The following is a 25,083-nucleotide window of genomic DNA, read 5'->3' on the forward strand; positions in this document are numbered from 1 at the left end:
CCTGTGTCGGAACCTCTGTTTAAAATCCATCCATTTTCTACTGCTTGTCTCTTTTGGGGTCCATCACCTCAAAAATCGTCCCTTCCGCAGGTAACTAATAAATACTCTAGAACTACAACTGGTTCGGAACTAACAGTGTTCGGATTGTATTAATCTAAACATGATTAGCAGCAAAGTAGAAAGACGTCAACAATGTGGCTCAGAGAGCGAACGCAGGAGACAACAAGTAAGCTAGTTAGGTGGTTAGCTAACAAGCGAGCTTGTTGGTCTTAACTTTTTTTTATTTTGGAGCACCTACGTAAGCTTGCTAGTTAGCTAACCACCAAGCTAGCTTACTTCGTTATCAGAGCCACAAGTTTGACGGCTGTCTACTTTGCTACTAAGCAAGTTAGCTTGTCCTGCACCCCTGTGCGGCGTTTAGGCATGAGGAACAGCGAGTACCGTGTTTTCGGACTATAAATTGCAGTTTTTTTCATAGTTTGGCCGGGGGTGTGACTTGTACTCAGGAGCGACTTATGTGTGAAATTAATAACACATTACCGTAAAATATCAAATAATATTATTGAGCTCATTCACGTAAGAGACTAGACGTAAAAGATGTCATCAAATTTAGCAATTAGGAGTGACAGATTGTTTGGTAAACGTATAGCATGTTCTATATGTTATAGTTATTTGAATGACTCTTACAATAATATGTTAGGTTAACATACCAGGCACTTTCTCAGTTGGTTATTTATGTGTCATATAACGTACATTTATTCAGCCTGTTGTTCACTATTCTTTATTTATTTTAAATTGCCTTTCAAATGTCTTTTCTTTGTGTTGGGTTTAATCAAATACATTTCCTCCAAAAATGTGACTTATACTCCAGTGCAACTTATATATGTTTTTTTCCTTCTTTATTATGCATTTTCGGCAGGTGCGACTTATACTTTGGAGCAACTTATACTCCGAAAAATACGGTACCTGCAGCTGAGGAGAGCATTTGACACATTTTGTTTGGATCATATTTTTATTGATATTTCATTTTTTTTAAAAACGCAGAGGTGATATGTACACGCAAAAAATTATTTTTAAAAACGCCGATGTACAGGTTTTCACGGAAATTTCACACAGCTGTGTTAGATATCAATATTTATCTTAGTTGTAGTTTCCATCACCAAAATTTGGAGATGCTGAAATCGCCATGTAAAATTCGCTAATGCTTATAGTAGCCTCTCCATGGCAAACACAATGTAAATTGGCATCAGGCTAGTGCACTTTGGAAGAGTGAAAGCCTTACTTTACGTTCAAACGTTTTCTACCTTGCAATCTTGCTTTGTTGGAGTTGAAAATTGCAACGTTACTTAGAGGTAGTCTGGCTGAGTCCGACCAAGGGATCGTTTACTTGAGCCCGTGCCAAGTGGGCAACCGGACGTGACATAATGTGCAACAAAAGTATCGAAACACTAATTTAACATGACTCGATACAAGATAATACCGATGGAATTCGGTCGGTCCACATACAAGTACAGAAGTTGGTACCCATCCCTAGTAATACTTGTCTTATTATTGTGCTTCGACTATATTACACTGACAAGCAAAGCATTTTACTATCGAGCATTGTCATTGGTGCGTTTCCGGGACATTTAGCCATCACTACAAGCTCGACATTATTTGGCAAAGATCGCACTTTTCGGCCTCCCTTACTTGAGCTCCTGCGCGATGGCGGCGATCTGCTCCACCCTGTCCTGATGGGCCGCCAGGTCGCTTTCAAAGGCCTCGTGTTTTCGCAGCAGCGCCTTGACGTCTGACAGCGTGGCGGTCTCGTAGTCTTTCTGAGTCAGCATGGCCTCCTTCCCTGCACGTGGGACACGACAGAACTCAACCACATGCTTGAGATGTCCCGTCATAGATGACCCAGCATGTATTCCACTGGGTATCCTCAAGTCGCTTGAGAAAAACTGAACACATTTTACCATCGGTCCAGGATTCGTGGATGGAGGCCTTCTGGCGGAACTTCTCCGCCAGATGATCCAGTCGCTCTAGACGTCTGATCTCGTTGAGGAGCCACTCCTCGTAGCCTTTCTCCGCTCCCTCCAAGGTATGCCACGCTCTGTTGATATCCTGACAAACGCATGAGAGGTATGAGGACCCTCTTTACGAGGCTAACATAACATATAGCTAGATGTACGTACAGACACCATGTGTCCCTCCGACGGCATGAAGGCAGGTCTACCGCCAAGTCTCAGTTTGGTCTGCAGCGTGTTGAAGTTGATCTCCAGCTGACATTTCTCCTGGACCTGCAAGAACAACATCAGCAGTTAGAGGCGAGGCACATTTCAAACTTTAAACATTTTAATTAGTACGATACCGATTCCCGATAGCTGGGAATCAATACCGGTACTCAACGGTAGCAATTTTAGTACAATGGTGTGTTTAAATGTTCAAAACAACCATTTTTATTTAACACTGACCGTTCAGTTGTTATCTTGGTTTCTTACACCTTTGTGTCTCATTTGCAAGTACTGTACCTCTATGAAAGGTAAAAACAAATGACCCAGATTTCCCTCGCCCGGACGCGGGTCACCGGGGCCCCCCTCTGGAGCCAGGCCCGGAGGTGGGGCACGATGGCGAGCGCCTGGTGGCCGGGCCTGTCCCCATGGGGCCCGGCCGGGCACAGTCCGAAGAGGCAACGTGGTTCCCCCCTCCAATAGGCTCACCACCCATAGCAGGGGCCATAGAGGTCGGGTGCAATGTGAGCTGGGCGGCAGCCGAAGGCAAGGCACTTGGCGGTCCGATCCTCGGCTACATAAGCTCGCTCTTGGGACGTGGAACGTCACCTCACTGGTGGGAAAGGAGCCTGAGCTAGTGCGCGAAGTAGAGAAATTCCGGCTGGATGTAGTCGGACTCACTTCGACGCACAGCAAGGGCTCTGGAACCACTTCTCTTGAAAGGGGCTGGACCCTCTTTCACTCTGGCGTGGCCGGCAGTGAGAGGCGACGGGCTGGGGTGGGAATTCTTGTTGCCCCCCGGCTCAAAGCCTGCACGTTGTAGTTCAACCCAGTGGACGAAAGGGTAGCCTCCCTCCGCCTTCGGGTTGGGGGACGGGTCCTGACTGTTGTTTGTGCTTACGCACCAAACAACAGTTCAGAGTACCCACCCTTTTTGGGTACACTCGAGGGAGTACTGGAGAGTGCTCCCTCGGGTGATTTACTTGTTCTGCTGGGGGACTTCAACGCTCATGTTGGTAACGACAGTGAAACCTGGAGAGGCGTGATTGGGAAGAATGGCCGCCCGGATCTGAACCCGAGTGGTGTTTTGTTATTGGACTTCTGTGCTCGTCACAGTTTGTCCATAACAAACACCATGTTCAAACATAAGGGTGTCCATATGTGCACTTGGCACCAGGACACCCTAGGCCGCAGTTACATGATCGACTTTGTAGTTGTGTCATCGGATTTGCGGCCTCATGTTTTGGACACTCGGGTAAAGAGAGGGGCGGAGCTTTCTACCGATCACCACCTGGTGGTGAGTTGGCTGCGATGGTGGGGGAGGATGCCGGACAGACCTGGCAGGCCCAAACGCATTGTGAGGGTTTGCTGGGAACGTCTGGCAGAGTCTCCTGTCAGAGAAAGTTTCAATTCCCACCTCCGGAGGAACTTTGAACATGTCACAAGGGAGGTGCTGGACATTGAGTCCGAGTGGACCATGTTCCGCACCTCTATTGTCGAGGCGGCTGATCGGAGCTGTGGCCGCAAGGTTGTTGGTGCCTGTCGTGGCGGTAATCCTAGAACCCACTGATGGACACCAGCGGTGAGGGATGCCGTCAAGCTGAAGAAGGAGTCCTATCGGGTTCTTTTAGCCCATAAGACTCCAGAGGCAGTGGACAGGTACATACAGGCCAAGCGGTGTGCAGCTTCAGCGGTCGCAGAGGCAAAAACTCGGACATGGCAAGAGTTTGGGGAAGCCATGGAAAATGACTTCCGGATGGCTTCGAAGCGATTCTGGACCACCATCCGCCGCCTCAGGAAGGGGAAGCAGTGCACTATCAACACCGTGTATGGTGCGGATGGTGTTCTGCTGACCTCAACGGCGGATATTGTGGATAGGTGGAAGGAATACTTCGAAGACCTCCTCAATCCCACCAACACGTCTTCCTATGAGGAAGTAGTGCCTGGGGAATCTGTGGTGGACTCTCCTATTTCTGGGGCTGAGGTTGCTGAGGTAGTTAAAAAGCTCCTCGGTGGCAAGGCCCCAGGGGTCGATGAGATCCGCCCGGAGTTCCTTAAGGCTTTGGATGCTGTGGGGCTGTCTTGGTTGACAAGACTCTGCAGCATCACGTGGACATCGGGGGCGGTACCTCTGGATTGGCAGACCGGGGTGGTGGTCCCTCTCTTTAAGAAGGGGGACCGGAGGGTATGTTCCAACTATCGTGGGATCACACTCCTCAGCCTTCCCGGTAAGGTTTATTCAGGTGTACTGGAGAGGAGGCTACGCCGGATAGTTGAACCTCGGATTCAGGAGGAACAGTGTGGTTTTCGTCCTGGTCGTGGAACTGTGGACCAGCTCTATACTCTCGGCAGGGTTCTAGAGGGTGGATGGGAGTTTGCCCAACCAGTCTACATGTGCTTTGTGGACTTGGAGAAGGCATTCGACCGTGTCCCTCGGGAAGTCCTGTGGGGAGTGCTTAGAGAGTATGGGGTATCGGACTGTCTTATTGTGGAAGTCCGATCCCTTTACGATCAGTGTCAGAGCTTGGTCCGCATTGCCGGCAGTAAGTCGGACACGTTTCCAGTGAGGGTTGGACTCCGCCAAGGCTGCCCTTTGTCACCGATTCTGTTCATAACTTTTATGGACAGAATTTCTAGGCGCAGTCAAGGCGTTGAGGGGTTCCGGTTTGGTGGCCGCGGGATTAGGTCTCTGCTTTTTGCAGACGATGTGGTCCTGTTGGCTTCATCTGGCCGGGATCTTCAGCTCTCACTGGATTCGGTTCGCAACCGAGTGTGAAGCGGCCGGAATGAGAATCAGCACCTCCAAATCCGAGTCCATGGTTCTCTCCCGGAAAAGGGTGGAGTGCCATCTGCGGGTTGGGGAGGAGACCCTGCCCCAAGTGGAGGAGTTCAAGTACCTAGGAGTCTTGTTCACGAGTGGGGGAAGAGTGGATCGGTGCGGCGTCTTCAGTAATGCGGACGTTGTACCGATCCGTTGTGGTGAAGAAGGAGCTGAGCCGGAAGGCAAAGCTCTCCATTTACCGGTCGATCTACGTTCCCATCCTCACCTATGGTCATGAGCTTTGGGTCATGACCGAAAGGATAAGATCACGGGTACAAGCGGCCGAAATGAGTTTCCTCCGCAGTGTGGCGGGGCTCTCCCTTAGAGATAGGGTGAGAAGCTCTGTCATCCGGGAGAAACTCAAAGTAAAGCCGCTGCTCCTCCACATCGAGAGGAGCCAGATGAGGTGGTTCGGGCATCTGGTCAGGATGCCACCCGAACGCCTCCCGAGGGAGGTGTTTAGGGAACGTCCAACCGATAGGAGGCCACGGGGAAGACCCAGGACACGTTGGGAAGACTATGTCTCCTTGCTGGCCTGGGAACGCCTCGGGATCCCCCGGGAAGAGCTAGACGAAGTGGCTGGGGAGAGGGAATTCTGGGCTTCCCTGCTTAGGCTGCTGCCCCCGCGACCCGACCTCAGATAAGCGGAAGAAGATAGATGGATGGATGGTACCGTACTACCGTAGTTTTCGGACTATAAGTCGCAGTTTCTTTCATAGTTTGGCCAGGGGTGCGACTTATACTCAGGAGTGACTTATGTTTGAAATTATTAACACATTACCTTAAAATATCAAATAATATTATTTGGCTCATTCACGTAAGAGATTAGACGTATAAGATTTCATGGGATTTAGCGATTAGGAGTGACAGATTGTTTGGTAAACGTATAGCATGTTCTATATGTTAGTTATTTGAATGATTCTTACCATAATATGTTACGTTAACATACCAGGCACTTTCTCAGTTGGTTACGTTCACTTATTCAGCCTTTTGTTCACTATTCTTTATTTATTTTAAATTGCCTTTCAAATGTCTATTCTTGGTGTTGGGTTTTATCAAATAAATTTCCCCCAAAAATGCGACTTATACTCCAGTGCGACTTATATATGTTTTTTTTCCTTCTTTATTACGTATGCATTTTTGGCAGGTGCGACTTATACTCCGAAGCGCCTTATACTTCGAAAAATACGGTATATAGTAGACATTGCGTGCCGTTGCAATTCCAGGGTGTGTTGTGTTTTTCTTCTTCTGTTGCACCCTACAAAGTGTTTATACTGTAGGCACTGTACTTATTACATACAGGATGTTTGATTGTAACATGTATCTTAGTTGTAATTTTTTTTTACAAAATTTGGAGGCGTTGATGTAAAATTGTCTATGGCAAATCCAATGTAAATTACCATTGAGCTGGCACATTTTGAAAAGTGGAGCCTGACTCTTTTGAGCGCCTTCTTCGTGTTTTGCTGGCATGGAAATTTGTAACATTACCTCAAGGTAGTCTGGTTGAGTCCGCAATCAGTGCTTCCCGGTCAAGTGCTTAAACCGGTGCCGACAACAGAAAATAATTGCGAGGCACTGGCATAGACGATTCCCAAAATGGAAGAAAAACAGGGCATTGCGGGACTATTTACTGGTGGCTAACCACCTAGATGGTACAATTCAAGTTAATATGGCGGTGCTTTTATTTTGAGGCTTAATTTGCACAACACAGGAAGTCATGTGTCTGCACGATAAGTAGTTCTGTTGTGGCTGCTTAGTGATAAGAAAGGTCACAAAATTACAGCATATAGAAAACAATTTTCATACAAAATGATCAAGAAAAAAATAAATTAATTAACTGGCTTAGCAGCATTGCTAGGCAACGGGCCTAGGTGGCGGCCATTTTAGGGAAGGCACTTTCTCATTTAAGCCAATGCAGTACAATGCATTGTATATTGAGAAATATATATATTATTTATTGTGGTTTACTTTATTGACGATGTAAAAACCTGTGCCATGATTGTTTGTTTTTTGGGGGTTTTTTGAAAAGAAAAAAAAAAAAAATACTTTTTTTTTCCAACCACACGCAGCACAATGTGTCGGAGTTCTTGTCTTCATTTCTGACAGCATTGGCATACTATCGTATGTACCTACTCTAGTTATAGCTACGGAAATTATACCTTTGGTCGCACATTTCATGTCGACAAAAGCAACAAAATGTACAGTATGTGGATGTTGACATAATGAGTCGTTGGCAACTTTAGCGTCTTTAGCTGTCTAACTCTGAACCAAAAACAGGAAGAAGTTGGTTATGTCGAAACCTTTGGTGGTTTGTGGACACGACGGTAGTCTCTGAAGTCCTCCAGCTTCTGCTGCATCTCAGACATGGTCTTCTCTGGGTTTCTGTTCTCCAGCCAGGGGATGGTGCGCCGGATCCACTCCAGAAGCTAGATAGGAAGATATAAGCAGCGCCATCGTAAGCGATGATCCCCGCAGAAGCGTTTCAATTTGTACTCACGTCACTGGCCAGCTTTTCGTAGTCCTGCATCAGGTGCTCGTTTTCCTGATTGACAGCCAGCACCTTGCAGATACGGTTGGCGGCGGTCTCGGCCTATCAGAGCACACGCTGATGAGAGGCGCTTGCACTGATCGGAGCAACATTCATGGAGCTACGTCTAAACTAAGCGTTTAGTCATTCTTAATTTCACTGTTAGAGTTCTCTCTCCGCTTTGCTGTGAACACACACGAGCAGTGACTAAGAGCTAATCTCATTCCCAGGCACGTTACGTTAAAAATGGCACACGTGGTTGTCAAAGTGCAAAAACACTAAATCCAGCAGCTTTGTTGGACTAATTAAAACATGCTGGAAACTGCTGGCGGTTAGTTTCATTTCCTCAGTCACACACACACACAAAGTGTGTTTAAAAACGCCATGCGCCTTAAATGGGTCCATACATCCGGTTACAGGTTCACGGGGCTCTGCGGTCCTCTAGTCGCTCCTACCATTTAACTAGTGTACGGCTGGAATGCAAAAAGACACAACTTCAAGACTATCTGTTGAAATAAATAGGTTTTCTATAACATATTGAAAACGGACAATTCACATTTATTACAAAACATCGGGCACGGTTGTGTTCAGACAGAAGTTGAAGCAAAATGACAAGAGTGACGTTGCCTTGTGTTTCTCAAAGCAATGAACAGCTTGGAGGATGTGTTCCTTTACAGAGCACACGGAAAGTATTCATAGCACTTCAATATTCCACATTTTGTGGTGTTACAGCTTTATTCCAAAATGGAATAATTTAACTTTTGTCCTTAAAATTCTACACGATACCCGATAACGACAACGTGAAAAAGAAAATGCGTAGATTTTTTTGCAAATGAATTAAAAAAAGAACAAATCAGTGAGCTTTATGGCAAAGATTATGAATTTATAAGTGCATGTGAGTTCTTGTTTTTTTTTTAATTAACAATAAATTTACCAAAAATTAAAAAAAAAAACTTTTTCATATCGTCTTTATGAGGTATTGTGTGTCGAATTTTAAATATATATTTTTTTATCCCTGTTTGGAATAAGGCTGTAACATATGAAATGTGGAAAAGGTTGAGGACTGTATAAAGCATCATTTTACCCGCCAGGTCATCCATTATTTACATTACAGTGTTTCCCATTTATTTTTTTGTGTTGGCTCATTACAGATAGATTTTCATCGCTATGAAAATAGATTTGCCGCTACCTGTTAAGAATTAAACATTTAAAAACATTTTTGTATGCATGTTTATGCTGAGACAAACTTTCAAAGTTTTTAAACTCTTCAATGGATATATTTGAAGCAATAACGGCTTCTTTTTAGTGAGTGCAGCGTTTAGTAAATAGTGTTGGGTCAAACAATACTGAAGCTTTGATGCATTCCAAAACCTAAGGAATGTTACTGTGTCCCTCAATACCTCAATGTGTGTATCACTTTAGGAACAAAACATGACGGATACGGCTGCTGTGTCATTTGACTGTGAAGCACCAAACTGTGTTTATCAGGAAGCACTTATTAGGCCTACGTGTGACAGATTGTTGCGTTTCATATTAGTCGCTACCATCAATCTCGGGAAAAAAAAGCATGTTTTAAGGAAAGTATTATTTTACTGTATACTATTTGGCTCATTGACCAAAGTTAAACGTTTTATATTTCTTATTGCACACCTATTCATTAAAAAAAAATTAAATCATATTTGCAAACTTATTTTTCATTTTATTTGTGACTTTTTTAATCCAGCAGATGGCTCAATTATGACATACCAACAGTATCGGTGCAGTGTCATTACAGCCAGTGAGTGTGCCACACACTCACTGAGGCGTCATTACCCATCATCTGACAGCTGAATGTATTAGCTATAATGGATAATCTAGCAGATACTGATTTAAGACCACAGTTTAATCAACACTATATCGAAATATATTTGCTGCTATTGTTTATCCTCTATTCCCATAAGGTTTACGTAACTAGAACATTCAGACATTAAGTTTATTTCAATAGATAACAAAATATTAAAATGTTTTGTATTTCAGATACTAAAGTAAAACACTGTTTTGAAGTGACTTTGTGTTCTATGTCCGGGACTTTAGAGGAGGCTCCAATTTTTCTGCGTGGGTTCTGATATGTCCATGGGCAGTTATGCAACCCTGCCCCACAGTTAAGTTTGCAGTTTTAAGGGAAACACTGTATTTATGCAATGGGAAAAACACGACATGAGGACCATACATTTAAAGTGCTTTGAGAAACGCAGAGGCAACCTTAAAAAAAGAAAAGAACCTTATGTTGAGAGTTCCCATCAGCAATTCTGCACTAACGAGAAACTACATTACTGTGATTTGACCTAAGACTTGCATACAATTACAGTGTGTTGGAAAACTCATAGTTTTAAAGACGCCTGTATTGCCTCCTTTCCACCAAGTACTTTGGTACAGTAGTTTGGTTTCCCCCTTGTAAAAAGTATCAAGGTGCTCAGTCCCACTTTGGGGTTTTGTCCCTTCAGGACGGGAATGGAAAGGAAATAAAACCAAATTTTTTTATTCCATAGATTGAGAATATTTAGATCATGTCTATGGCACCATTTACACCCTGCCAACTTTGGTGCACTTGTTCCTAAACAATGTTAGCTGGATCCTCTTGGTGGAAATGAGGCAAAGGATGGGAACGCTCTGTTGCTGCGGCACAGGTGTGCTGATGACGTGAGCGGCTCACCTTCTGAGCGCCAGAGAAGGCGTGATAGAAGCAGGAGACATAGGTCATAATGGCCTTCTCGTCGGGCCGCAGCGTGCCCACGATGTCTGCGCAATACCCGCCCCACAGCGAGCAAGGGCGGCAGGGAGGAAAGAGAGAGAGGACAGAGTGAAGCCAAAGCATCCCAAAGCACTGCAGCTCTCTCCTCACACAGGAGAACCTGTTGGGAAGTGCGTCTGCGGCCTGACGCTACACCTAAAAGAAAAGCCGACGTCCTCCTAAGAGGAGATGGACACTGGAAAACTAAGCATCAAGTCAGGACACTGACATAGAGCACCCCCCCGGTTCAACACTTCCTGGTGAAAGCAGCGAGTTCTCTTTTTTTTTTTTTACTTCTCGTTAATAAATCAGCAGCGTGAAGGAGCTTTCCATACGCCCGCAACAAACTACCACAATCACGCGAGGATCTCCTGAGATCGCAAACCGCCGTGCAAAAACAAGATGGGAATGAGGCACAAACATAACTCGGGGATGGACTAAAGCAGGGGTGTCCAAAACGTGGCCAAGGGGCCATTTGTTGTCCGCAGCTCAAGTTGTCGAAATACAATCAAAGAAAAAACTAAAAATGTCAGAAAAAAGCGGACATGTTGATACTAACAACTAATATGTTTAGTCATGTGTATCACAAAGCTGACACAAAGTTTTGTTTTAAATAGATATACAGTAAACCTTTGGTAATGTTAGTAGTTCCAGGCTTGATAGGAATGATTAATTATAAGGCAAATATGTTTATAGCTCAGAGCATAAAAAACTGTTTACCACCTTCTAAATACAGTTTTAACATTAGAACCCTGTAGAAATGAAATAACACCCACACGGTCATCTTTAAACTATTTTAATCAAATATAGAAATGCTGCCTGAGGCTGAGCCAAATCAGTGGACACAACACTAATGAGCCTAAGCTGATTGGTTTCGTATCATCTATTGGCCAATAATACCATCGTATTTATATTTTCAGTACATTTAGACATTTTTTATGCTTGAAAAGGTTTAACTTGGGCCAAATATCTGCTTTAAAAATAAATAGAAAATTAAATGCATTTTTTTACCTATTTAAGGCTCCAAGTACTTCACATCAAATATTCCACTTTGAAACATTTTTGGGGAAAATATTGCATATTTTGTGTTTGCCATAAAAAAACCAAGTTATCTGAGACAAAAAAATATATAAAACAAACAAACAAAAAAACATTTCAAAAAGTATAAAAACTTCTAATTGACAGATAAATCTGAAGTTGATCGAGACATTTAAGCCTTGAAAGAAAAAAAAAAAAAATGTATGACCTATTTTAACACTTTTATGAACGGGGCCCATTTGGATCCCTAGGAATTGTCATTGTCCAAAAAACGCTTATGTATCAAAATCAACGTTGTTATAAATTATTGACCTATTTTTGGTTTCAATTACTTCACATCATATATTTTACTTTGTTTGCCATAAAAACTAAATTTTCCATAAAAAAACCTTAGTTTTTCTATGGCCAAAAGGAAATAAAAAAAGAAAAAAGAAAAACAAAAAAATCGACGAACAGATCTGAAGTTGATCTAGTGATTTAAGCCTTGAAAGTAAAAAAAATCAATAATTCATTACTTCTTTTGAACACTTTTATGAGTGGGGCCCATTTGGATCCCTAAGAATTTTAGCAGGATATATTTTTAAAAACTGTCATTGTCCAAAAATCATGAATCAAAATAAATGTTATGAATTATTGACAAATTTAATTAAGGCTTCAAGTATTTCACATTAAATATTCCACTTTGAAATATTGCGTATTGTGAGTGTTTGCCATAAAAAACAAACATCCCTATGGCAAAAAAAGAAATATATACAAACAGAAAAAACTAATTTACGGATGGATCTGAAGTTGATCTAGAGATTTAAGCCTTGAAAGTAAAAAAAAAAATGTATGACATATTTTTAACACTTTTATGAGTGGGGCCCATTCAGATCTCTAAGAATTTTGCAGGATATATTTTAAACTGTCATTGTCCAAAAAACAATCATGAATCAAAATATTATTATGAATAATATTATTGTGAATTATTGACCTATTTAAGACTTTAATTACGTACTTCATATCAAATATTTCACTTAAAACTTTTTTCTGATATTGCAATGTTTTTTCTTTTACAAAAAGGGTAAAAACTTTACAAATAAATAACACTTCATATCAAAAGACTTAAAGTTGATCTAGATATTTAAAACAATGACCCTATTTTTAAAATTTTTATGACTGAAGCCCTTCCGGTCTATATATTTTACAAGAGTTTTTCAATTAAAAAATATTACAACGGCCCCCACATGCTTTTTTTTTTTTTTTTTTAAGAGTGCGGTCCTTCAGTGAAAAAAGTTTGGACACCCCTGGCGTAAAGTGTCTTCAAAAGTCTCATGTTATTTTATCCAAGTTACAAAATATCTGCAGCTTTCACCAGCTGAGTTACGTCCATTTTGTAAGTGTGTGCGTGCCCCAACACGTCCTGTACGTCCTTCTAGGCGGGCCTGTGAAAAGAGGAGCTGGAAAGAGAGCGAGGCCATGCTGCACGGAGAGGCGGCGCTTGTTAGTAGCGGGAGGATTGAAGAGGCAGAGTGTCGCCGGGTCAGAGGGTACCTTCTGTGCTCCAGAGAAGGCATGGTAGAAACTGGACACATAAGTCATAATGGCTTTCTCATCTGGACGAGCAGTGTTCACAATGTCTATCGGGGAAGGTTATGGGGACCAGGACAGAGACATGTGATTAAACATAGACACACGTGCATACATGGTTGGTGTGTCTCAAACGTCCGACTTCCTTGTTTACGAGTGCGTTCACACGAATGCGAGGAACGGAATCCGCTCGCAAGGCCGCCTTGATGCACAGGATTATATGGACTGAAGCCCAGGGGCCCACCTAATCATGGTCCCCCGATTTAGACGGCGAAATGCAATGATTTTTGTTCGTAGCTGCCAAACCCACACTGACTGTATGAGAGACCAGCGTACTACTATCAAGGTAAAACCCGGGTTGTCTCCCTGGTTCGTTAGCAGTTTACCTGAAATTGAATGGCTTCTATTAAACTTGCAGACGTGAAGGAGATGTATTCATGAACAAAATTTTTTTTAAAATGGTTGAAACTTTTCCATTTCTTTTCCAAATTGTGATAGTCACGCGCAATGCCACGTTGTAATTTCCTGCGAGATTTCCGTGAAGCACTACCTATCCCCACAGTCCCTTCGGGTTATTTACATTTTTACCGTCATGGCGCCCAACACTGACGGCAAGGAAGAGGAGCTGCTCCACCTGCTTGTTTGGCAAAGCAGTGATTTAAAGAGAGTCGCTGGTATGGACGGCCATTACAGTACAGTGGAACCTCGATAAAGAACCCTTCCCTTTAGGACAGGGGTAGGGAACCTATGGCTCTAGAGCCAGATGTGGCTCTTTTGATGACTGCATCTGGCTCTCAGATAAATCTTAGCTGACATTGCTTAACAAGATAAGTAATGAATACTTCCGCTGGTAATCACAGTGTTAAAAATAACATTCAAATTATAAAACATTCTCATGCATTTTAATCCAACCATCCATTTTCTATCGCACCTGTTCAAAATGTCGCATTAATGGTAAGAAGTATTACATTTATTATTGGTTAACTTTAGCATAACAATGTTATTAAAAAGAATAAGACTCTTATTATACTCTAAAAATGTTAGTCTTTATTAAAAATGCACGCATTTAGTTGTATTTAGTGCTAAAAAATATTTTATGGCTCTCACGGAAATACATTTTGAAATATTTGGCTTTCATGGCTCTCTCAGCCAAAAAGGTTCCCGACCCCTGCTTTAGGAACTACCGGTATTCAATTTTACAAACGTTTAGGTTGAGCCCAATATGCCTTTGTGTGGAATCGCTTGATTTATTAATTTTTGGCAGCAAGGTGCAGCATTTAGAAGAATCAACAGAGCAGGCTAGATACCACAGCAAGTTTTAATTTTGATGGGAACAAACTTTTCTGAAAATATATACCAAAGCAGACTTACTGTATATCACAGTGGAGGAGAAGACCTAGCTCTTGTTCAATGGCGCCTCTAACACACACACACACACACACACACACACACACACACACACACACACACACACACACACACAGCCCCTCCCACCTGCTCACTTTCTTCTCCTGGTTTTGTGTCTTACTTTGTCAGCTCCTCCTTTGCCTATGTTTAATATCAGTGGATTTAACTTTTTTAAATATTTATTATTTTAGCAATTTTGTTGTTTAAGTTAAGGATTCGTGTGATTTCTAATCGCACCAAATGGATTTCTGTGTGTGTGCGCGTTGGCAGGGCAGCACATACAGCGCAGTTTGGCTTGTTGTTGTTGTTTTGTCTTGTTAATAAAGAGACAGAAGATGTATCATCTTCTTGGTATGTTTGTTTGATATACAGTATTGTGTAGCACTTTGTCGTGTTCAAAGTGTACAAACCATCACTAAAATATGGACTTTTGTCGAGGATGGAACCCATTATTCAGGTTCTTATGGAGAAATTTGCTTCATGGTACAAACTTTTCGATTTACAAACCCTGTACAAGAACCAATTGGTAAGTTGGCAAGTCCTCGCAGCCTGGTCACGTTGATTTTGTCGGAAATTGTTGAGTCGTGGAAAACCTTTCATTCCTACTTTCGTCTGATTTAAAATTTTATGATATGCCCAGTGACACATGTAATGAAAAATACAAGCCGATGAACGTTTTGTGAGGTGCAAATGCACGCAACAGAGTCTGTTTTGGCCTTAGAAAATGTAATAGACACGTTTTTATTGTGGTGTCAAATTATTGAAAAATGTAATTGTGATTAAGCCCGACGTCCGTAGTTAAATCATAAATAATCACGATAAATAGCAAATATAAGCGTGCCTTATGTTTTTCCACTCCTACGGTGTGGACTGAGGGTCACAAAAGGACGTACGTTAATCGTGCGATTAAAAAATAAGTAGCCCCGTTAAAGCAGTGGTTGTCAAATCTTTTGTCATGAACCTTTAGTGGACAGAATTTTTTTCACGCCCAAATGGCAAACATTTTATTGTCCCAGCCAAATAATGCTGCTAACACTCCATGAAGTGGTTGTAATCTACCATTGACAAGGATTAAAGATGGTGAAAAAGACGGGGAAATATTGCTACTGACATTTCTTTGTTAGCTCGAAAAGATCGTAATTGATTTGGGAGAGCACTTCGCTGTCACAATTAAGTATTGACGCGCACTGACAAAAGTATTCCATTTGAGACACAGCAGTATATGACACACCAAGTGTACGTATGACTCAAGCAGGCAAACATCAAATGCAGCATGACAAATAAACACTAGTTCAAAAGGTTCAGCAAAATCACGGCAGCAACGAGGGCAGCTCCTGGTGGTAGCAAATCACTTTTTAGTTACACAATGTCAAAGTAACAACAAACAAGCCATCCGTCTTGGACATGGAGACAGGGGAAGATTCAGTAGATAAACGGATAAGAAATGACAAAGCAAGAAACATTATTGTCAACGTTGTTGCATCCAGTGTTAATTTTGACAGCAGTTTTTTAATGTAGTTTTAATCAGTCTTTGGACAAAAATGTATCTTAGTCTAATTAAAGTTATCTGAACTGACTTAGTTTAGTTTAACAAAATTACACAACACTTTAGTCAGCTAAAATAACCATACACTTTGTCAAGTAAAATATAAAGTGCAAAAGATAAGTATATTTGAAAGTAACTTCACTTAGACTACCTGCAAAGCAAAAGTAGCATGATCTAATGCTCAGGAATGATGTATGACACATACAAGTCAATGCCAATAAATATATTTCAAGCACTGTTTCTACATTTTTATGCTACATCTCAGTCAAAGCAGGTGTGCATGAGTGTTGTGATCTTGCATGCCTTCAATATAGTTTGTTGATGAACGCGGTTTTGTAAAGATCACCATCGATAACCCGCCTGCTGATGGCATCATATAGCCTCAAAAATAAAATGTGTCCCCTTTACTTTCTCCCAAATGTGGAACATGTTAAATTCACACATTTTTGTTTTACGGTGAGAAATCTAAATTCCTCACCTCACAAAAAAAAAAAAAATCGGATTGGCTCTGCTTCGTAACTTTCATCTCGTTTATATTCGTCGACGAAAATGTAAATAAATGTCGTCTTAGTCAAAATGCATCGGTTTTGACTTCTTATAGTCATATCTTTATCAAGGGGAAAATAGGTTGTTGACGATAACTAAGACGAAAATGATTAGTCAACAAAAATAACACTGGTTGCATCTTCTCGTCGACACGCAACAGATGTGCACTTTAGTCGGGCAGGAACGGAGCTTACCTTCGGCGTCCAACATTTTGGGGATGTCCAGATACTTTTCTGCAACCTCGAAGGCGTTGTTCAGATTGGTCACAGGATCGTCCTGCGTCAATCAATCGCAGGGTCAGACAGCGCAAGAAGCTAGCTTACGCACAGTGATGTAATCCTAGTTTTCTACTTGTCATACTTTGATCTTTATTCAATATTGACACATGGTTTCCTGGAATGCTGTGCGAGTGGCGCTAACCTTTCTGAGCTTGTCGTAGTCGATGAGTTCTGGTCTGTGTCGGTGGATCAGAGCGTTGAAGGCGAGACCGTCCTTCCAGCTGGAAGACACAAATTGTGGCATCTTAATTTGTAACTAAATGATTTGTTTTAGTTGCTTTGAGGGCCACCACAAATACATTTGGATCACCTCAAATAGATCTGGCACTCGCACATAAACACATAATGGTGCACCTGGTCTGCCAGAGGATAAGAAGACAAAACAGGAGAGATCGGTGTGGTCAATTTAGCCCCAAATATCTTAAATTCCTGACTATAAGTCACTATATGTTCCCTGTGCTTTAAATCCTTCGGGTTATAAAACTGTGCTGTAAATTTATGGACTTTTCTTCCCCGACAACCTTAATGCACAAGGTTTTCATAAAACAACTTGAAAGACATTGAAAAGGTGTGTTATTTTTTGTGCTATGGTGCCATCTTTTGCACAAATGTTCGCTCACAGATGCTTTTGGGTGAATACCTACAGTGTTTCCTACTGTTTGAAGCTCTGAACCGGAAGTACAAGTACCGTTGCGTCTTCTAATCGTATTTAAGAGTTTCTACTTCTATGGATTCTTCATTCATCACTCTAACCAACGTCTGTAAGTTTTAATGAAGTGAAGTGTGAATTATATATACATAGCGCTTTTTCTGTCAAGACTCAAAGCGCTATACATAGTGAAACCCAATATCTAATTTACATTCAAACCAGTGTGGGAGCAGGTGGGTAAAGTGTCTTGCTCAAGGACAACGGCAGTGACTAGGATGGCGGAAGCGGGTATCGAACCTGGAACCCTCAAGTTGCTGGCACGGCCACTCTACCAACCGAGCTATACCGTTTTATAATATAACTAAAACAATTCTTACTTATTAAACTGTTTCACTGCAATGAGGTGGCAACTTGTCCAGGGTGTACCCCGCCTTCCGCCCGATTGTAACTGAGATAGGCACCAGCGCCCCCTACTACCCCAAAGGGAATAAGTGGTAGAAAATGGATGGATGGATGGATAAACCGTTCAATTTATGATGTCTGTTGGAGTGATTTCATGCCTATCATAATGCAATGTAATGAAGCTAGGGTTGTTAGCATTAGCAAATATGCTAACACTTTTACAAGTGTCTGTGTTAGTATTAACTTATAATGGCATTCTTTTTGTATTGTTTCAGTTTTGTAAATTCACCGTAGAGTTTTTAAGTCTGTTTAGCTAATTGGAGAGCTAGCTTCCACAGCTATTGGGTTCATGACAATCACTTCTGTTTTGTTTGATCAGCTGTTATGCTGCTGTGTTACAGGCACCGTTTGAAAACAATTAAGGTATGTAAATAAACATTTACAAAATCATTGCGTAAAGATCTCATTTTACGACATAAAATATTCTGCGGCTTACAGTCCTGAGCAGCTAATATACGGAAAACATTTTTTTATTTATTATTTAGTTGATGCTACTTATATACCGACGCACGCTACGGTTGTCTCTTTTCCTCTTCTTCAAAAAAAGTAACTTTTGACAAATCTAGCAAAGAGATGGTTAGCGACTGATTAACGGATGTATCGCTTTTCTCAACAAGCAGCGAGTGCTGCTTTTGGCTCCTCCGTCATTTAAAAGTACTCACAAGCGCATCTGTCTTATTTGAAAAAAAAATCGACAAAACAAGCGAGACTATCTGTAGTTCTAAACATACATTTTTGGCTTTTCTCTATTTTTGCAAATACATTGTGGCAAAAAATACAATTTGATGATTACACCCTGACCACAAATAGATTGCAGTCCTTTACAAATCAATGCAATGCATACAAAACCCCTTCCCCATTTATAGCAGTGTGAATCTTGTAAATTCTACCTAATGTTGTTGTAAAAAGATAGGAATCTTTCATAAAAGCAAAAACTAGTTTTTCACCTCTGAAATGGGCATCAAAAGTATTTTTCTTGGCACCATGTTTATTGTAATGCTTATAAATGTGCGCCATTTGCAGTGAGGCGCAACACTTTTTCCACCAGGGGGCGAACTTTCTACACATTTCAACTAGAAATACAATCTGCATCTGGCAGGTCTGTAACTAACAACAACAAACAATATTTCCAGCATTCCAGTTGTGCATTGCGTTGCAGCAATAAAGAGCCCACAACAAATAAAAACACAATTAAGTTGTTTTGAGCAACATGTGTCGTCTCTCTTGTTTGGCTCAACAGAAAAAAGGACCAAGAAGTGAATTGGGGGGGGACAATGTCTTTGCTTTTAAATACATGTAAAAACAAAATGTAACCCGGACATTGTGTATGTGTTTCTTACCTAATGTGGAAGTTCTGCACATTTACATTCTTGTAGGGAGCGGTCTTCCTCTGGCACCACAACAGAAGACCCTCCTTAGCAGACGTCTCTGCGAGGACAGAAGGGGAAGAAGATGAAAGATTCTACTCGACAGGGAAAAATAGTTTTTTTTCTCCATCACAATTAACTCAAACGTCTTGTTCAGCAGGCAAAGACAGGAAACAGTGATGTCTTCAAAACTAAAGTATTGTCTAATTTTAAAAGGGGCAACTTTACACGGATGCCTCGAGGGCGCTAACTTTCCAATACGTCGAAATCATTATATCTTGCCCTCTTACGGCTTTCAGCATGTAATGACGGAATCAAAACCATAAGCTTTGGCTGCTGTGTGCTAATGATAGCGACTTGGCTAGCTAACATTAGCTGTCATTGAAAGAATATTGTATCATAGCAAAAATAGTATTGTCCCGGTACCAAAAATTTGGTATCGGGAGAACACAACACATATTTTGAGATAGTAAACTTTATTTATATAATCAATGTAGTAATTATATTGATTATAGTAATCACTGTAGTATCAAAGATATATGTCTCTAGTACTTGGTAGCATTACAGTCGATATTTGCAGAGATCCAACCAAGTGCTAGCATGATTTTAGCGGTTAGCTATTGTATCCTCCTACGGTGTGTAGTGAAGAAGGTTTAGCTATTCCTCGTCCTGTAGGGATGACACTTTTAAGAAACAGTTTATTTGTCGCCATGGAGGCGAGCATTAGCAATTTAGAAGTAGCTAAAACACTGTGGAGGGATGTTAGCATTCCAGTTTTGCATTGTGGACTGTGCAGTGCATTTTTCAGGCATCAACATGTATTATCACGATATAATTATGGCATTATAAACTATCTTTGGACAAATTTATATCATTTATATATCATTACACCGTATGTTTTCTTTGTCGCCAGACCCAGCATGTTTTAAAGCACAGCTTACAAAACAGCGCACTTTTTAAAATTAATTAGTACTGCTGTACTTTATTAGTACCAGTATAATGTACAACTTTAGTGCAAATACAAGACTGCAAAAGGTCAGACAGCAGTAATTGACAAGCCTGATTTTGATTTTACGGGTGGAATACTTGAGCTCCATTTACGTTTAATATTTAGAATGCATTAAAAAAAAATCTAGCCGTCGTCATGTCTTTCATGATTGTTAAAATTCCCCCCAAAAATGCAGTTCCCCTTTAACGGCGATTTGAGACAGGAATGAAAACCCCTTTTTTTCCCTATTTTATCTGAAAATATTCCATATATTGAAATGCTAATCTTGTCAGGTATGGCCCTCTCCCCTCATTATACATGACCACCTTTATTAAACAGCCAGACAAGGCTTTGAGCTGTTTTTCTATTTTGTTTAGAAAACGTCAGCCCAGTAGCGACGTAATGTTTTCTGCGGCACGAAGGTTGTGGTGAATTCCACACCAAACGGCGTCAAGGGATTACACAGACATTGTTATTATCTGTCTGTCTGACAGTGCACTCAGCACTGGTAAATCACTTACTTAAGCTAGTTGGTGGTAAGCATGTATACAGAGTAGGGTTGTCCTGATACCAATATTTTGGTACCGATACCAAAATGTATTTTTGATATTTTTGGATAATTTCCAAAATAAAGGGGACCACAAAAAATGTCATTATTGGCTTTACTGTAACATTATAATACAATAAACATATATTTATTACTGCAATCAAAGAATAATTTTGGCCTTAAATTAGATCATGAACATAGTAGACAACTTCTCTTTGAGTAGTAATTAAACACAAGCTCCTAATTTGGCTGTTGACGTATGCAGTAACGTAAGTAATTTCCCATTGTATTATTTTGTCAAAATTATGAGGGACAACCATCAAAAAATAGATTATTAATCTACTTGTTCATTTAATGTTAATATCCGCTTACTTTCCATTTTAACATGTCTTATCTACACTTCTGATAAACTGTAATATACACTTATTTTTCTGTTGTTAGTAGTATGATACTTTACATAAGCTTTGGGTGAAACTACACATTTTGATATCAATCCAATATCAAGTAGTTACAGGGTCATACATTGGTCATAATTAAACTGCTCCTGTGTCCACAGATGTATTTCATGACTTTATAAACAATGAATGTGTATATTTTTGGTTATCACAAAATATTGTGGTTGGGGGAGAAGTACCAGTATTTTTCAGAAGCAGTATAATAGTTTTTGATTAATTAGTACCAGTATACCGTACACACGTAATACAGATTACCAGTAATTTTTGGCACTGGTTTGGAATTGGGTCGATCCAGGAGGACAAACGCTATGCATAATTATTTCCAGCTGAGTGTAATTGTAATGAACAGAAACACAGTGATGGATCTGTGTGGTCTTAATAAGATGATGACATAACAAATGCAATGCACCTTGCACTGCAAACATATTTGACTTCATTAAGACTTAAAAAGAAGGTGTCGATAAAAGATTTCCCTGCTTTGAGATGTTTCATGATATTGGCGGTGTACAACCGCTTGTGCTAATAAAAAATACATTTTTTCACATATCTATTTACACCAATAGCATATTGTACTGATTAGAGTATCGGTTTCGATAAAAATAGCGATATTGGGATCAAAAACCTAAAGATATGCATACCCTAGTTGGTGGTGTTCGTGTTTAATCTTTATGGTTTGAAACCTGTAACTTTGAACAAGTTGCAAGCGGCCATTTAAATGATGTGTAAATGAAAAAAAAAACCCAGGAATTCCAACCTTCAACAGAGATGTCCTGGATGGCGAAGCGGAGAATGATGGTCCAGATCATTCCCAGGGTCATCTTGGCGTTTCCGTCCACAATTTCTACAAACAAAACATAGTTGTTTATTTGTGAGCTGATAATACCACATACTGTAAGAGATCTGTTTGTTTTTGCAGGTTTGTGCCAAATTTAATTTGGAGGCCAAGACTTAAAGGGGTCATATTATTAAGATTTATTTGTACATTAAAAACCCTTCCTTGTGATCTACATAACATGTCATGGTGGTTCTTTGGTCAACACTTCAACCATCTTCAACAAAAGACCCTAATCCTCAGGATGCTTGGTTTTGTAGGCGGTCTCATTTACGTGCCATAGTCCACCTCCAGGCCAACTCCCTTCGACTTGTATCTCCACCCCTTCAGCCATGTTGTAGTTTTCTATAGTTGTCTGACAAATGTCAGTTATTGGGACTACAACTGCACTCGGGAAAATAAAAATGGCGGACTTGTGCAGAGGTCTGCTGAGATCACTAAGGCAAAGTAGGTCACAAAATGAATGTGTCCACAACGCCTCCATGGTTTGACTATAAATCTCCGGAACTTTTAGGGATTTCAAGTACTCATAAATAGATGCCTAAAGGTAAGAAAAGTTGTTTTTGCTTAATATGACCAGTTTAAAGTAACTCGCTTGAGTGGTAAAGAAAACAGCTGAGGGTGTGATGATGCTGCCACACTTTAGTATTTTAATGTGTGGGTGCAAGATGAACGTCATCTTTGAGACATGGTATGCGGTGTGGCTGAATACTTGACATTGCTGGAATACAAGCTGCCGCTTCGTACCGCGTGTCATTCATTCTTCGTCTGATGTCTCGCCTCTCATCAAGATCATAGATCATTCCGATATATATGACCTATGAAGTTGAACAACTCTTAATTTTTTACAACTACTACCACTTTTTCCTTTAAAAGAAGACTGACGGCACTGCAATGAGGTGGCGACCTGTGCAGGGTCTACCGCCCGAATGCAGCTGAGATAGGCTCCAGCACCACCCGCGACCCTAAAATGGACAAGCAGTAGAAAATGGATGGATGGATGGATAAGACTGACTTCCGTTATTTGCCTCCGTCTTATCATTGTAAACTTATGTTTACACTTGTCTGACTTTACAGTTAATAAAGGGTGTCAACTGGCACTTTGCTCTTAGCTTCTATTGGATGACCTTTTAAAGAGATGCTCATCTAGCTGCCAAAGGGTGTGCGTGTGTGTGTGTTGTTTACTAACCCTCAGCACCAATGGAGACCAGTTTGACTCCCTTGCTGGCGATGAAGTCCAGAGCTTTGTTGACGTTGTTGATCTTGTGGACCCTCATCTTGCCTCGCTCAGGCTTGGGTAACCGTTCACCTGCACAAATCACGTAAATACTTCAGAAAACATATTTAAGAAGTCATCACAGAAACTTATACGCAATGCAAGCGTTTCCACTTCCGATACGATAACGATACAGGAGCCGTGAGTCTTGGCCGCAACCTATACGATATAAGCACAAATCATAGTACATATCTGTGGAGAGACGCAGCCGACGGGCCGACAGCAGGCTGAGAGAGACAGCCCTGGCCAAGATGGAGGCCAGGAGGCGGGGCATGCGGCGGCGCGGAGAGGCGTGGCGCACGCGGAGCGGCACGAAAGCGGCAATTTAAGTCAGGTGCGTACACCACACACCTGCTCACAATCTTTACATCTGCTGCTAGACTATAAGAGAGGCGAAGGGGGGCACGAGCAGGAGGCAGCACGGAGGAGGAAACCACGGCCAGCAGACCAAGAGCGCGACAAACGACACCGAGAGCGAGATGACGCACCCCTGCAGTGGACGCAAGCACCGGACGCCGAAAGGCGTGCAATAGCGACAAGCTGGCACAACGCGCGCACTGAAAAGTGGCGTGACCAAAGGCAGGGTCGGCGCACTAGAAACGGGCGCGCCCGACTGGCCCGAAGACAGACCTAACGAAGCAATAAAGCTGAATCAAACCTGCTATGATGCGTCGTGTGTCAAGTGTCCCCGCAACCCACACGGTGAATGCAGGGAGTCTGTCACAATATTTTTATTATTTTCTAGTGTGGATTGTTAGAAAAGGTTTGATTAAGTGAAATTAGGTATAGAATAATTGTAGGTAAGAAAAACACTCCCTTTAAGACAGATTTATGCTTTTGAAGTTGGATGATAATTTATTTTTTTGTGGCAAAACCTAGTGGTCACTATAATTAAAAAAATTAAGCTCAAAACGCAGTAAATTGAATGATGCTGGCATTTTTGTTACAGGATACTTTCTACTACGCTTCTGCCTTAGAGACTTTGTATGTGTAAGGAATATGCAACTATAATTACTTGAAACTTGTTTATATTGACAAATGTGCTGTTTTAGACTGCAATATTGTTCAATTATTATTATATATTTATTAGCGGAGCATATGTGTAGCTGCGAGCTCCGAGTAGCCAATAGCCAAACATGTTAACCTTTTGTAAATGACTAAAATAGAATAAAAGACCAACCTTGTGTGTTTATTGGAGAACATTTACATGTCAACTGGCTGTCCAGCTTTGCACAAGTAAATGCCCTGCAGGATTGCTTGCATCTGAGATTTTCAATGCAAGCTGATATAATTTGATACTTGTTTTTTTTTGCTGATATCAGACCGATATCCAATATCAATATCAGTTTAAGACACCACTAGTACGTCGGACTACAGGTGCAATATGCCGCTTTCCGTATTTGTTACATGAGACACTGCTGTTTAACTACACTCACTGGCCACTTCATTAGGAACACTCTGCCTTATTAAAGATTGTACAGCTACATAGAGGGGGTGCGGCAATGTTAGACCGCCTGTTGTGTCTTTTAGTTATGCAACATTCTGAAATAATCACAGCCATTTACGAACTTCGATTTTAAGGCGGGTTAAAGCATTTTGGTTACAGCAAGCTGGACGTAATTTCCAATAAATAATACTCTCAGAACAGCATAAATGTTTATTTTACTTTTAAGTAAATGAAAGTTCCTTTATTGGAATTTCCAGGCCCAGAGCTTAATATGTAAATTTTGTTTACTAAACAAAAGAAGCACACTGAAATTGACATATTAAGGCTCTCAAGGAATCTATGACA

The 25,083-nt window shown here is 41.2% G+C and overlaps 1 protein-coding gene across 4 annotated transcripts in view; it reads right to left on the minus strand.

The window, feature by feature from the left end:
- The window catches only part of LOC133536876 (alpha-actinin-4), a 97,967-nt gene that overhangs the window by 14,571 nt on the left and 58,313 nt on the right, over positions 1 to 25,083 (minus strand). For 2 of the 4 annotated variants that reach the window (XM_061877535.1, XM_061877534.1), the window contains exons 3-13: positions 23,205 to 23,324; positions 21,938 to 22,024; positions 19,167 to 19,254; positions 16,858 to 16,936; positions 16,632 to 16,713; positions 10,254 to 10,339; positions 7,532 to 7,624; positions 7,335 to 7,460; positions 2,178 to 2,282; positions 1,959 to 2,106; positions 1,690 to 1,840 (exon numbers count right to left, since the gene is read on the minus strand). In XM_061877535.1, coding sequence (XP_061733519.1) covers positions 1,690 to 1,840; positions 1,959 to 2,106; positions 2,178 to 2,282; positions 7,335 to 7,460; positions 7,532 to 7,624; positions 10,254 to 10,339; positions 16,632 to 16,713; positions 16,858 to 16,936; positions 19,167 to 19,254; positions 21,938 to 22,024; positions 23,205 to 23,324 — 1,165 coding nt within the window. Of the gene's footprint in view, positions 1 to 1,689; positions 1,841 to 1,958; positions 2,107 to 2,177; positions 2,283 to 7,334; positions 7,461 to 7,531; positions 7,625 to 10,253; positions 10,340 to 12,902; positions 12,989 to 16,631; positions 16,714 to 16,857; positions 16,937 to 19,166; positions 19,255 to 21,937; positions 22,025 to 23,204; positions 23,325 to 25,083 lie in introns of all 4 variants that reach the window. The other 2 variants (XM_061877536.1, XM_061877533.1) reach the window with 1 other exon arrangement.

This window comes from Nerophis ophidion, linkage group LG18, assembly GCF_033978795.1.
Source record: "Nerophis ophidion isolate RoL-2023_Sa linkage group LG18, RoL_Noph_v1.0, whole genome shotgun sequence".
Lineage (NCBI taxonomy): Eukaryota > Metazoa > Chordata > Actinopteri > Syngnathiformes > Syngnathidae > Nerophis > Nerophis ophidion.